Genomic DNA, 13,177 nt, shown 5'->3' with positions numbered 1-13,177 from the left:
CTTCAATCTTATCAAATATATATTTAATAGGAATATGAAGTACTAAAATTTCCACAATAGGGTACTAGATTCAGCATTTACTCTACTAAGCTTTGGGGCAAAGGAAAGCCTCCCAATTCCTACTTTTGCCTTTTGCCAAGAGAACACTCACTTAACCACTTCCCCACTCACCAAGCATTTACTAGGTGTGCAGGGTCCTAGAGTAGCAGTGAGAGGACAAAAGAAACAGAAGATATAGTCCCTCCTCCTAAAGGAGTTTACAGTCTAATGAAGAGTGAATGCCATATAATTCTGTACACAAGTCCTTTGGACTTCACCCACTGGCCAAAGCAAAACCTCTACATTTGTTCCTACATGAACCTATATTTCTATGGATCACAAAGAAAAATTCAATTCTCTCAAGGAAGTATCACTTACTTTTCATTCACGGTTGCTTTGGCTGCAGAGGACGTAGGTGGGAAAGATGTCTTTGCCCCAATGTGTGGCGCAGACATGCTAGCCACTGGAGTATTTTCCACTGTAGGCTTAAAAGCAGGAGATCCAAAATAGAAGGAAGTTGCAGAGGTAGTCATGGGGGCAATGGAGGGAGCTGAGGCCAGGGGGGCTTTAGAAGGAGGTGTAAAAGAGAAGGCTGGTGCACTAGTTATGGCAGAGTTTAGGGCTGGTTTGGAGCTGTCTGAGGAAAAGGAATAAGGAGGGGGATCACCAGACATCAAACTGGACGATTTCAAGGATGGAGAGCCAAATGGGAAGGTGGCAGCAGGAAGACTAACTGAAGGCAGAATGAAAGCAGTAGTTGATGTGGCAAGGGATAAAGGTGGGGCAGAACCAGGAGCTGCAGTTGGTGATGCTTCAAGCTTCATAGGGGCTTGAGTGGAAGTTGGAGTTGTGGGGGTACTTCCTGGAAAGGGATTTTTTAAAAAAGAGAGAAATGGAAAAGAAGACAATTAACACTCATGGTAGAAATCAAAATTATGAAACAAAAAGGAAGTTAAAGTATGCCCTGTTATAAATGGGCACAAGAAAAAGTAAAGAGATTACATTAGGACAACCAAAGATTTAGTAATAAAAGTTCTATTAGCTAACTCTAAGGGTAGAATCTTCTACAACATCCCAGTTTCTGGATACAGAAGGAAAATTTTCAATTCTCCTACTATGATTTAGGAGAAGTTAGCTGTGCTATACAAGATTTTGTGGGAATTTGACTAAGAGCACCCAAGAAACATCTGAAGTGCCATCATCTCCAAGTAAATATTGCACTATTACAATATACTTTCCTTGCAACCACCTAATGAGTCCAGTAGTCTAAGTAGCATTAATCCCATATGGATGAGAAAATTAAGATTTAGTGTCAAATGAAGTAATATAAGAGGAAGAGGTTGAAAAGAGAACTTGAATCCACTCTACCACCACAGTTTACTATGTTTCCTTAGAAGAACAATGACAAAGGAAAAGACTGACCTATATGTACCTAGGTAATCAATGAGAATTAATACTTCTGAAGAGCCCCATCATACAAAACTGGTCATATCAAGACAAATTCACTTGGGATTTTAGCATAAACTGAAAACCGCACTGCAGACATGTATATCCATACATACATGCATGCATTCATGCAAATATTATTATTTAAGTATAAAAGTACCCTTTCTGGTTCTAGTCTCAGACAGTATATATGAGGAATAAAGGAGGGAGAAGGCTGGTGAGATTTTTTTAGAACAAAAGATTTATTAAGGACACATTTTCAAGGCTTGGGCAGGGAGTGTGTTCCTAGCAACTGTTCATTCCTTTATTTCCTGCTTCCACACACTCTCTCCTACACTGACCCAAATAAAGAGCCAGGTAACTTCAATGCTTGTGGAAGAGTTGCCTTGGTCATCAGGAAGGTTTAAAATAAACTTTTGTATTTATATTTTTATTTTTAACACCTACTGGATAAGAGTTCCCAGACCCCAGTAATCATGCACAAAGTAAAAACCATCAAGAAGGTTAAGTATGAGCAAGGTTCACAGCATACTTTGGAACTTGTTGTCTCACAATGTGTGGGACCCAATAAAAAGGATTAGGCAAGAAAGATGTTGTAGCTCAATGCTACCAAGCATTTCAGATTTGTGTATACTTTCAGTGGACTTCAAGGTTTGTAAAGCACTTTGCTTTCCATGGATTATCTCAGATGATCCTCACAACAACCCAGTGAGGGAGATGCTATTATAACCCTCATTTTACAGATGAGGAAATGGAAGCTAAAAAAAAGGTTAAGTGAAACACTCAGGGTCATGTAGCTAATAAGCAAGGCAAGATCTGTAAAGCCCTCCTGACTCTCAATCCTTTGTTCTAACCATTATACCATACTGCCTCACTAGTGAATTATTTTGATCCCCAAAGTCCCATAACAAATCAATAAACCAGGACATTAATCCCTTGGTCATTGAATAGGTACTGCTGTTATTCATCAAGGTCTAGGTGTCTCAGCATTCCTATTTAGTAATGTCCCAAATGGAGAAGATATAAAATAAGACAATCTTATAGTGACTGAAACACCTGTTAAGCTTTGCAAAGTGCTTTTCCATCTATTATCTCACTTGATCCTTACAACAGCCCTGTGAGATAGGCAGTAAAGGTACTATCCCCTTTTATAGATGTAAAAACTGAGACTCAAAGGGGATAAGGACCCCTGGCACCACCAGCAGGTACTAGAGGAGGATAGGAACATAGGTCCTACCTGATTCCAGGGCTAAATGCTCTTACCACTGCATTAAAGCAACTTTAAAAAGCCCTGCCCGGCCCAAACCAAGCTGACTTAAAACTTCTTCTCCATTAGTTTTATCCCTATAAATGTCTGAACATTCCACTTTATAGTAATTTCTCTGAATGTGGAGATAGCAATCCCAAGGGCTTCTGTATATAGCCCAAGCATATAAATAAATGTAGCATTTAAAATGCTGTCCTTATGGTTCAGTGTCTGAGCCTGACATAACTGCCTCAGTAACCAACCTTCCTTGACAAGGGGTCCAAGATGGCTCCTGTATTACAGGAAATTCTGATCAAGGATGAAGCTTTAGATCAAGATTCCAGTTCCACAAACACAGAAGAATGAAGAAAGAAAGTACAGAATTTCCTGCCCCACATAAAGATGGGCATGGTGATATGACTGACAAGCACAGTGCCCTGCACTCAGTATGTACTTAATAAATGGGTTAAACTCTAACTGAATAACTACAATTTGTACTCTGAGCATCTTCCTTTTTGAGAAGAAAAATTCTTTAAACAGACTGACTATAAATTCCTCATCTACACAAGACTTCTGAGGATGTGTACCTGATGATTTGGGCTGTCGTTCTCCTTCAACAGTAAGCTGTTCTGGGATCTTGAGCAGGGACCTGACACCAGGATTTTGATTGATCATATAAAATGGACAAAGCACACCATCTGTTGAAAGCAACATCAGAACTGGAGCAGGAGGAAGGGTCTTTTCATCATCTATCGAAGATAAAAAGGAGAGACAATGTCAGTTTGGAAACCCAGAGATACTGGCCGAAAGAAGAAAGTTGGCCAGCAGGTTTCCCACAACAAGATTATATAAAAGATTTTGGAATTGAATGTTAACTTTCATAGTATAACTACTGAAAAAAAACTACTACATGGCAAAGAATCAGAAATCAAGGGGATGTCAATCAATTGAGGAATGGTTGAACAAACTGGGGTATATGACAATGATAGAATACTATCTGCATTGTTGCATGCTATAAGAAACGATAAGCAGGATGATTTCAGAAAAAGCTGGAAATATCTACATGAACTGATGCAGAGTTAAATAAGAAGAACCAGAACACTGTATACAGTAACAGCAATATTGATGATGCTGATGATCAACTGTGAAAGATCTAGCTACTCTTAGCAATGCTGTGATCCAGGACAACTCTAAAGGGCTTAGGACAAAGAATGCTATCCACCTTCAGATAAAGAACTATTAGAGTGGGAAAGAATATCAAAGCACACTATTTTTCACTTTAGCTTATATGAGTTTTTGGTTTTGTATGAGCATTCTCTTATAACAATGGCCAATATGGAAATGTTTTGCATAATACATGAATAACTCAGATCAAATTGCTTACTATCTTCTGGAGAGGAGAGGGGAGGGAAAGGAAGGAAGGGTGGGTAACAGTTTGGATCTTAGAACTTCTGCAGAGACGATCTCACTATACCACTTTCCATTATTCCATCATCTTGTCTCTTTCCTCTTTCCAGCCATCCAGCTGCTTCATATGGATGTCCTTCAAGAGACTGGATGATTACAATTTAGTAATACAGTTTAGGATATGGTACTTCTAGGCCACCTTCTTTTACATTTCTTTTTCACTGATTCCCTTGATATTCTGGATCTTTTGTTCTTCCAGATGAATTTTGTTATTATTTTTCTAGTTTTAAAAATATTTTCATGATACTAAATGAGTAAATTAACTTAGGTAGGATTGTCATATTTATTATATTGACTTTGTGAACTAATGAGCAATTAATATTTTCTGGTTGTTTAAATCTAACTATTTTTGTGAAAAGTGTTTCATAATTGTGTTCAGATAATTCCAGTTTTTTTTTTTTAAGCCTTACCTTCTGTCTTAGAATCAATACAATATATTGATTCAAAGGCAAAGGAGTGATAAGGGCTAGGCAATGGGGGTTAAGTGACTTGCCCAGTGTCAGACAGCTGGGAGGTGTCTGAGGTCAGATTGGAACCTAGGACCTCCCGTCTCTAGGCCTGGATCTTAGAACTTCTGAAAACATATGTGAGAAATTGTCATTACATATAATTGAGATAATAAAATATCTTTAAAAAAGGAAAAACAAAAAACTACCACACCTACTAGATAATCTGCTTTCTTCTTTGCCCTATATGAAGATTATTTCATTACTTTGTCAAAAGCCTTGAGTTTTAAAATGTATCTCAGCACTCAAAGGGAAAGTTCAGATACGTGAAGGTATGAAAACTATGAATGAATCCTCAAAGCATTTAAAATGAAAAGAATAGGAAATTTTAGGGTGAACAGCTAATGGGAAAATGATAGATCAGTCTATATGTGGAGCAAAGCAGGGGACTGAAAGGCAAGTCAAATAATTTTACATTCATTCACAGTTGAATCCTAGGCATGTACTTGGTCAGTTCAGACTTTTCAAAGGTAATCAAATGAACCAGCTTCTCCTCTGGACCAGTAAGTGTAAATAGCTAATCAGACCAAACAGTCCTGCATGACTGAGGCTTGTATAAGGGGATTATGCTGTAGAATTTAATGGTGGTTGACTCTGATACACTCTCAAATCTTAGACCACTAGGAGGCAGATGAAAAGCATTTCTGTTAATCACAGTGTTTGGCCAAGCATCAATACAGTAGGCGCTAGATATAGAACTCCAAACTGATGCATTAGGACTCCCATGCTTGAAAAGATACAATTTCCAAATCCATATGGATAAGACCACATTTTTAGCATAAACACAACTGTCTCATGGGGGTGGGAGGATGACATATTATCAATGAAGAAGACATAATAAAAGGATTTGATGAAGGTGACAAAAACAGGAACTTGAACCATCTCTCTGGCAGCAAGCCAAAGAGCTTAAGAGGAAAGCTTTTGGATTTTTCTCCTAAAGTTTTTTTCTTTCAATAACTAAGAAAAGCTGTAATGTTTGAAGGAGGCCAGAGCTGTGATGTTCCGAAAAGCCATTTGGCAGTGGGGGTACGAGTCAGCTAAACTTGATTCTTCTCAACCATACTGGGCATTCAAAACTCCTCAAGAGTAGAGAACATCTTTTATTTCTGTGCCGTCAAGGCATCTAGCATAAAGCTAGACAGAAGATAAAGAAAGAATGCTGTCTGATGACTAAAAGATGAACTAACTATAGGTCTTTGAGTTTGGATGTAGGGGTAGGTGATGGGGAAGGAATGGACTGGAAATAGTGAGCATCTGTATAAGAGGGATTTGAGATTAGGCTATATGAGAACCAATGATACAAAACATACAGCAAGACTACTCCAAAATTCCTTACATTACTTCATGCCTAAACAGCAATCTTATGATAAACAACTGGTAAATGCTTTACAGAAGAAGCATGTCACTCTTTTCTGATACTACAGTTTGGAAGGAGTAGATAGATCAAATAATTTTTTTCTGGAACCATTCATATTTCAAGCAACATATAGTGGTTAACTACACAGATTCTCAGGAGTTCAAATTCAACCAGACATTAAAATGATTGGAGCATCCCACTAAGTGGCTATTCTAATCTATAAAGTTTCACCAAAGAAAACTATCTCAAATACTTTGATTTAAGATAACTGAGAAAATAAAAATAATCAGAGAATGAAACTTCAACTGAGTTTATCTTGGCATTTACATTAAATTTAAGCTTCTAGATTTTAATTTTATTTTAGAGATATATGTCAAATTATAAGTTTTTGTATCAGTCTCAATAATGACTCCCATATAATGGGTTTTAGAGAACTCTAAGCCACTAAAATAAAGTGGAATGATGCTTAAGTTTAAGCAGTACAGCAAAGAGAAATGTATTTGTCATTTCCATGCACTTCCAGAGATATCTTGCTTGAAAAGTCAAACAATCTATTGAAGGAATTATATTTCTGAGTTTAAAGGTAAGTGTCTCACTTACTGATGGGTATTTCTACTTGGCTGGTATAATCTATACCAACACCTACAGGCAGGGAATCATCACTCTTATCAGTAACAGGCAGTTCTGCTCGGCTGGAGTCTTCCAGAAGCCAAGATTCCCAGTTAGTCTGCAAAGAAAGAAAAGCCATTTTAGTTCATGTTTTGCATTTTATCTGCAAGTCTCATTCATGTGGGAATAAGTGAAAAATCACTTCTCTTGGATTAATGCTATTTACATATTCCTTCTAACTTTTAAATCCAATCTGGCAATAAAATGGTGGAAGGAAATTTACTTTTTCCTCCCTTAAACTGCCATAATAGTAAAAAAAAAAAGATTACAATAAAATAGATTTACTTTCTCTTACTTATAATAAGTTAAGAAAATTCATTTTCATGAAGGCCACATAGTATAGTGGAAAGAGTACCTACGCACTTATATCAATCCCAACCCTCCACCTTATGCCTACCAACACACACACACACACACACACACACACACACACACACACACACACACACACACACACACAGGCAGACATAACCAAGTGTTTAATTACTGTCCTACGGGAGGAGGTAGATAGAGGGAGAAAAAGGGGGAGTGTGTCTCACTGCCAGTTTTGTCATACACTTGAATGTTTGCTATGAGATTGAGGTTACCCCTAAATTTGATACCCAAGTGTGTCTACAAGCTGAGTGACCCTATAAGAAATGGTCCATTTTGTTTACAGCCCCAAGATGTCCTTCAGGTGTTGCTGTAGTCTGGACATGCAATAAGGGGCAAAAGAAAGCCTCCCAACAACCTTACATATCTCAACTGTTACCTTCTCAATTTTAACTTGTCTAATCGCCTAAAAATCTTACTTGAAAAACATAAAGATTATGATATATAAAAAATAAGGTACCTGATCACTCTGTCGGGCAAGAATGCTGACTTCTGTGGAGGCTGCAGAAGCTGCTAGTACCAGGTCCCTTTAAGAAACAAATCCAAATTATCATTGTGTCACAGGGAGAAGGTATATAACCTGATTTAACTAGTAACCTTTGTAAGGGAGTTTTCTGTTTAATATACCGTTATCTCAATAGGAAAAATTAAATTTTTCTAATAGTTACAAAGGTGATGTGGCCTTTATCACTGCAAGGTAGAAAGGATTTTACAACCAATATTTCGCTTTCTGGGTCAACATATAGTGGTACCTCAATGCACGAGCACCTTAAGTCACAAGCAATTTGAGATACGAGCAGTCATGATTGGGTTTTGCTTTTAAGTCATGAGCAGATACTTGAATCACAAGCTTCCGCCACCCTCCACTAGATAGCCTGCCGAATGTTTGGTTTCACAAGTCACATGAAGCTGTCTTGTTTAGTTCAGTGTTTATCTGGCTATGTGAGCATCTGTATTGAATTGTTTTTGCTTTCTTCTTTATTTTTGTCTTTATTGTCAGGTTTTTTTGGGTCAAATTTCAAAACTTTTAATCATTGGTCCCGATGACAGAAGAACTGAGGAGTTACAGCAGCAGCAGAATATAGAGGTTTTACAGGAAATAGTGGGAAGGAGCCCAAAGTGGATGAGGTAATCAGTGCAAGCAAGATTAAGGAAATGTTGAGGATTTGAGGAAAAAAATTCAAAGTTTATTGAAAAGACACACAGAAAAAGTTGCAACAGGTTGTGCATTGGAGCTGTGTAAGGACACTTGTTTCACACACTATTGAAACATTCTGAAAGGGAGGAAGAAACAAACCTCCATAGAAAGGTTTTTGTTGAAACAATCTCTAAGTGAAATCAAGGAAGGTGTGGCAAAACAGCCAAAATTCAATGAAGAAAATGATGATAATTAAATTTAAAAAATAGTAATTAAGTTTAGCAATAAAGTTATATATCATAAGTAATGTGTAAGGTCAATTTTGCATTTAAATGTTGCATTACATGTACAGAAAGTAAGTTATGTTAAGTAATAGCACATGAGATGAAAATTTCCACCAACATCTTCAGCTGACCTTGAAAACGTAAATAACATTTCATAAGAAAGTTTCATTTCTTTACATTCTTTATTATTATCTATAAATATATTTATTGGTTAATTATAAAGTTCATTTTCATATTTAAAAGCATATAAAACAAAAAATTCATGTGGTTTTCTGGGGGCCGAACAGATTAATTACATTTCTATTAATTTTAATGGGGAGATTCAGTTTGACACATGAGCAAACTGAGTTATGAGCTCAGTCTTGGAACAAATTAAACACATATTGTCAAGGTACCACTGTATAGCCAAAGAAAGTCAGTCAATAGCACCGTGTCTTGTCAAGAAAAAGATGTATCAGTATCAAATGATAACTAGCAATAGCATTTTATAAACAAGCATAGACACATCAGAGTATAGAAGAGTACAGAATTTGGATTCAAGAAATATATGGGTTCAAGGCCTGGATCTCATATACAAACAGATACAAACTCTGTATGTCTCCAAGCAAGAGATTTAATGTCTCTGAGCTTTAGCTGCCTCATCTGCAAAAAATGGGAATAATCTTTGTACTACTTATCTCAAAAGACTGAAATACATAAAGTGCTTAAAATGGTAGAAAAAGATAAGCAGCTCTTGCTATCAATCTGGAAACAGCAAACATTCATTAACTATATATTCTATATCAGTTATATAAAAGGAGGGAGCGAGGTAACAAACATTTATTAAATGCCTACTATATGCCAGGCACTATGCTAAATAAATGCTTTACAAATATTATCTGATTTGAGTATCTCATTCTGCCACATAAACTGCTTAGTGAAATTGTAAATTCCAACTCTACTTTGCACTCTCAAGGAGAGAATTTAGAAATGTTCTTCGTGCCAATTTCCCTAAAACAATCACTGGAACCAAGTTTAAGAAAAACAAACAACACTTTTAAAATTGTGTATTTATATAGGAGATTGAAGAAGCCATCATAGCTTTTTTACTAGCAACAGTTGATCCTATCACAGTATTTAGTCTCTCTTTCCCACTTGCAAAAAGATTACCAAAGAGAAACCTAAGAACATGATTTGTCCCCTGAGAGAGAAAAATCTCTTTCCTAGGTTCTATACTCACCAATCCTCAATATAATTGAGAAAGTAATGATGCTGTCTTTCAGTGCAGCTGCCATAGCAAGGCTCCATGAAATTCACAAACATCTCTGGATGCTTCTCTTCCTTTTTCTACAAACATGGAGGAGGGAAAAAATGAATAATTGATATACCCCTTTTCTTCCTAACTTATATTGTTCAGTGAATCAAGAGATGCATTGCCAATTAACATAAACACATTTAAATTTCAAGAAATCATGAAATGGTCAGACTGATCCAGGAGTCGATCTAATGCAGAAGTTCTTAACCTTTTTTATACCACGGACCCTTTGAATAATCTGGTGCAACAAAGAGAACTCTTCTTGGAAAGTCTGTAAAAGTAAAAAATAAAATGTATAGAAATAATAAGGAAGCCAGTTATATTGAAATACTCATCAAAATAGTTTTGAAAATAAGATAACCCCAGGTTAAGAACCTCTGATCTAGATGGGTTAGAAGATAGAAATGAAAGATGCCAAAGGTCCTCTGATTCCATGGAAGCTTCCTGCTTAAAGTTGAATACTTTTCTCAAGAAGAGATTCTAGAAATCACAAAAAATGAAAACTGAATAATTTTAATGAAGAGGCTATAATAGTTTACTTATGTAGGAGCCATTTCCAAATCAGCTGCCTGTATATACTCAGACCACTGTCTTGCTAGGAAAAATAAAAGATCAAAGTCATTGCCAAATAAGAATAAAGGGAAATTTGGCTTGCAAATGAGTTAGCTCCAACCTGACCTACTTTAATAAAGTGTTGATGTTAAAAAAAGGGGTTAAATGGATAAAAAGGCAGACTTTGACATAATAGGTTATCACCATTTCCTAAGGAAGTTAGCCAATGTAAATCAATGTTCACAATAAAAGGACCAAAAAAAACCCCCCTAGAAAATGGCTCAGCCAGCAAACACTTAATCTCCTTGCCAAGTGGAAAGATATGGCAGCCAACTGCTGCACCAGTTTGAAATATAAACTCAGTTGTAAAATCTTACTGAGAAGATTCTGAGTAGTATCATTCTCAATATGGTAAGAAACAGTCTAAGTAAAAACAAATTTACAGAAAACCTAACAAAGACTCAATTAAGCCAGATGATTCTGAAAGTATTTAAAGATGAAACATAATGGAGCACAATAGACCAAAAATGGAAAAAAACAATAAAAATTAATTACAACTAATTCTCTTCTCCATCAGTGATGGTGGGACTCTAATATCAAAGCTCCCAAAATCGTGCATAAGGAAACAGAAAAGGTAATTAAAAAAAAACCCAAAGATGAGAAGAACAGATGGAAACATACAGAGGAAGTCCATACTGGAGTCAACATAATTTTGAAGGCACTAAGTGATTTGATTCTCGAGTTATCAAAAAGAAGAAAATGCCAAGCACTTGGGGAAAAAACACAGTTTCAAACCATTCTGGAAAACAAGGTGGAATTATGCAAGAAAAGATGAAAGGTCCTACATATAAATATTCCAAGTAGAACTTTTTGTGGCAGCAAATAAATGGAAATAAAGTAAGTGTTCATCAGTTACAGAAGAACTAAATGAAATGTGATATGTAAATGTAACATGACTATTATTAGAAATGACAAATACAAGAACGTCAAAGAAATACAAAAGACTTGCACAAACTAACACAGGCTATTCAGAATGAGAAGAAAAATATACAAAGTGAATACAATAATGTAAATGAAAAGGACATTCAAAGTAAGAACTACAAATAATTATAATCACAATCTTGGCACAGAAAATAAAATATATATTCTTCCCTTTTGGCAGATGGAGAACCACAGAGGCAGAATGTTGATTCTACTATCAGAGAAATCAACTGTAATGTTTGCTTTTGCTTAACTATTTTTTCCTTGTTATAAGGAAGGTATACTTAGGTAGGATATGCAAAAGGCCATATCTTTGGAAATGGAAAGTGATATAAAAACAAAAGGTGCCAGTAAAACTTATTTCTTAAAATCACTTTCTTTTCATTCCCATGTCTAAATAAAGGGCAATTAAGACCCACATGCCTATGTTCCCATTCCTAGAAAATTTTAATGAGAATAACCTACATATGTACTGAAAAGCACACTTAATAAAGGTATAACTAGGAACAGGCAAGTTTTCAGAAAGACATTCTACAGAAGATTACATCTTTAGAGTCATACAAATGACAGAAGAGTACAGAAAACAAAAGACTATACTGCACTTGTTATTAAATTATAAGAAAAGCACTGGATTCAGTAGAGTAAAACACTGCCTTTAGAATTCTACCCTAAGATGTCTTGCCAACTTTATGTTAAAAAATACAAGTGCTTGAACAACATAGATAACTTTATTTTTGTTTGATCTTCTAATTATTAATACCAAGTGAGGCAAAAAATGGGAAGAATGATCACTAGAGGCGTTTGTCACTGTCATAAGGGATGTCCAGGGCAGAATCCAATTGGAATGGGGCACAGCAGTATAGCAGATAGGGCACTAGACTTAAAAGTTAGGAAGACCTGGGTTTTACTTCTAACTTATCGACACTAGCTGTGTGGCCCTGGGCAATTCACTTAAACCCCATCTGTGAACTTCTAAGGTCCCTTTTCATCTCTCAATCTATGATCCTATAGATTCCCTATAAATAATAATGTCTTTACTCCTACTCTATGTGGGTGACATCAAGTTCTGGAGCCCTGAAGAGTTCTTAAAAGAACTATCATTGGGAGTAGCTGAGTGATTTAGTAGATTCAGAGACAGACTTAGAGATGGGAGGTCCTAGATTCAAATCTGGTCATTTCCTAGCTGTGTGACTGTGGACAAGTCACTTAATCCCCATTGCCTAGCCTTTACCCCTCTTCTATCTTGGAACCAATATACAATACTGATTCCAAGATGGAAAGTAAGGGTTTTAAAAAAACTATCATCACTTCAAAGATGTCTACACATAACTATTCACAAAGTGTTTAAAGAAGGTCTACTGTCCGGGTTGTGGTATGCTATGGAATGGACAACTTGTAAAGCTAGTCTAACAGTATATATCTTGGAAAGACCTCATGCATGAACAATGAATTGAGAAGAATGAGGAAGAAGGAGGAATTACTTTTGGGAAACCAAAGCAGTGCTTTTAATAATCACAAGCTTTTACTTGAAATGAAGATCCATCTTGTTAACATTAAAATTCTTCCAGTGATGCTATATGGCATTGAATCCTGAAATTCCAAGGTCTCAAAAGAATTAAAGTTGTAAGTCAGTGAAAGAGCAATGGAGAGGTACACAGTAAACAAGAGAAGGCTAGGTGGGAGAAGTAACATACCAGATATTCCTAGAGAGCAGTATACTTAGAAAAGGAGGTAGGCCAGAAATGTGCAAGTGAGAAATAAAGGATAGCATAGGTATAAGGCCTACCTACTCCATTAGAATTCAAAAGAAGTCCACAGATCTGTGT

At 36.2% G+C, this 13,177-nt stretch overlaps 1 protein-coding gene across 6 annotated transcripts in view; it reads right to left on the bottom strand.

The window, feature by feature from the left end:
- NUP214 (nucleoporin 214) overlaps nt 1-13,177 on the bottom strand; it is a 103,093-nt gene that overhangs the window by 80,913 nt on the left and 9,003 nt on the right. For all 6 annotated transcript variants that reach the window (XM_007475163.3, XM_007475164.3, XM_007475165.3 and 3 more), the window contains exons 8-12: nt 9,744-9,850; nt 7,563-7,629; nt 6,662-6,788; nt 3,319-3,480; nt 418-901 (exon numbers count right to left, since the gene is read on the bottom strand). In XM_007475163.3, coding sequence (XP_007475225.1) covers nt 418-901; nt 3,319-3,480; nt 6,662-6,788; nt 7,563-7,629; nt 9,744-9,850 — 947 coding nt within the window. The remainder of the gene's footprint in view (nt 1-417; nt 902-3,318; nt 3,481-6,661; nt 6,789-7,562; nt 7,630-9,743; nt 9,851-13,177) is intronic.

The sequence above is a fragment of the Monodelphis domestica genome, chromosome 1 (assembly GCF_027887165.1).
Source record: "Monodelphis domestica isolate mMonDom1 chromosome 1, mMonDom1.pri, whole genome shotgun sequence".
Taxonomy (NCBI): Eukaryota; Metazoa; Chordata; class Mammalia; order Didelphimorphia; family Didelphidae; genus Monodelphis; species Monodelphis domestica.
Note: the sequence above shows the minus strand (reverse complement) of the source record. Positions and strands in the feature narration are given on the sequence as shown.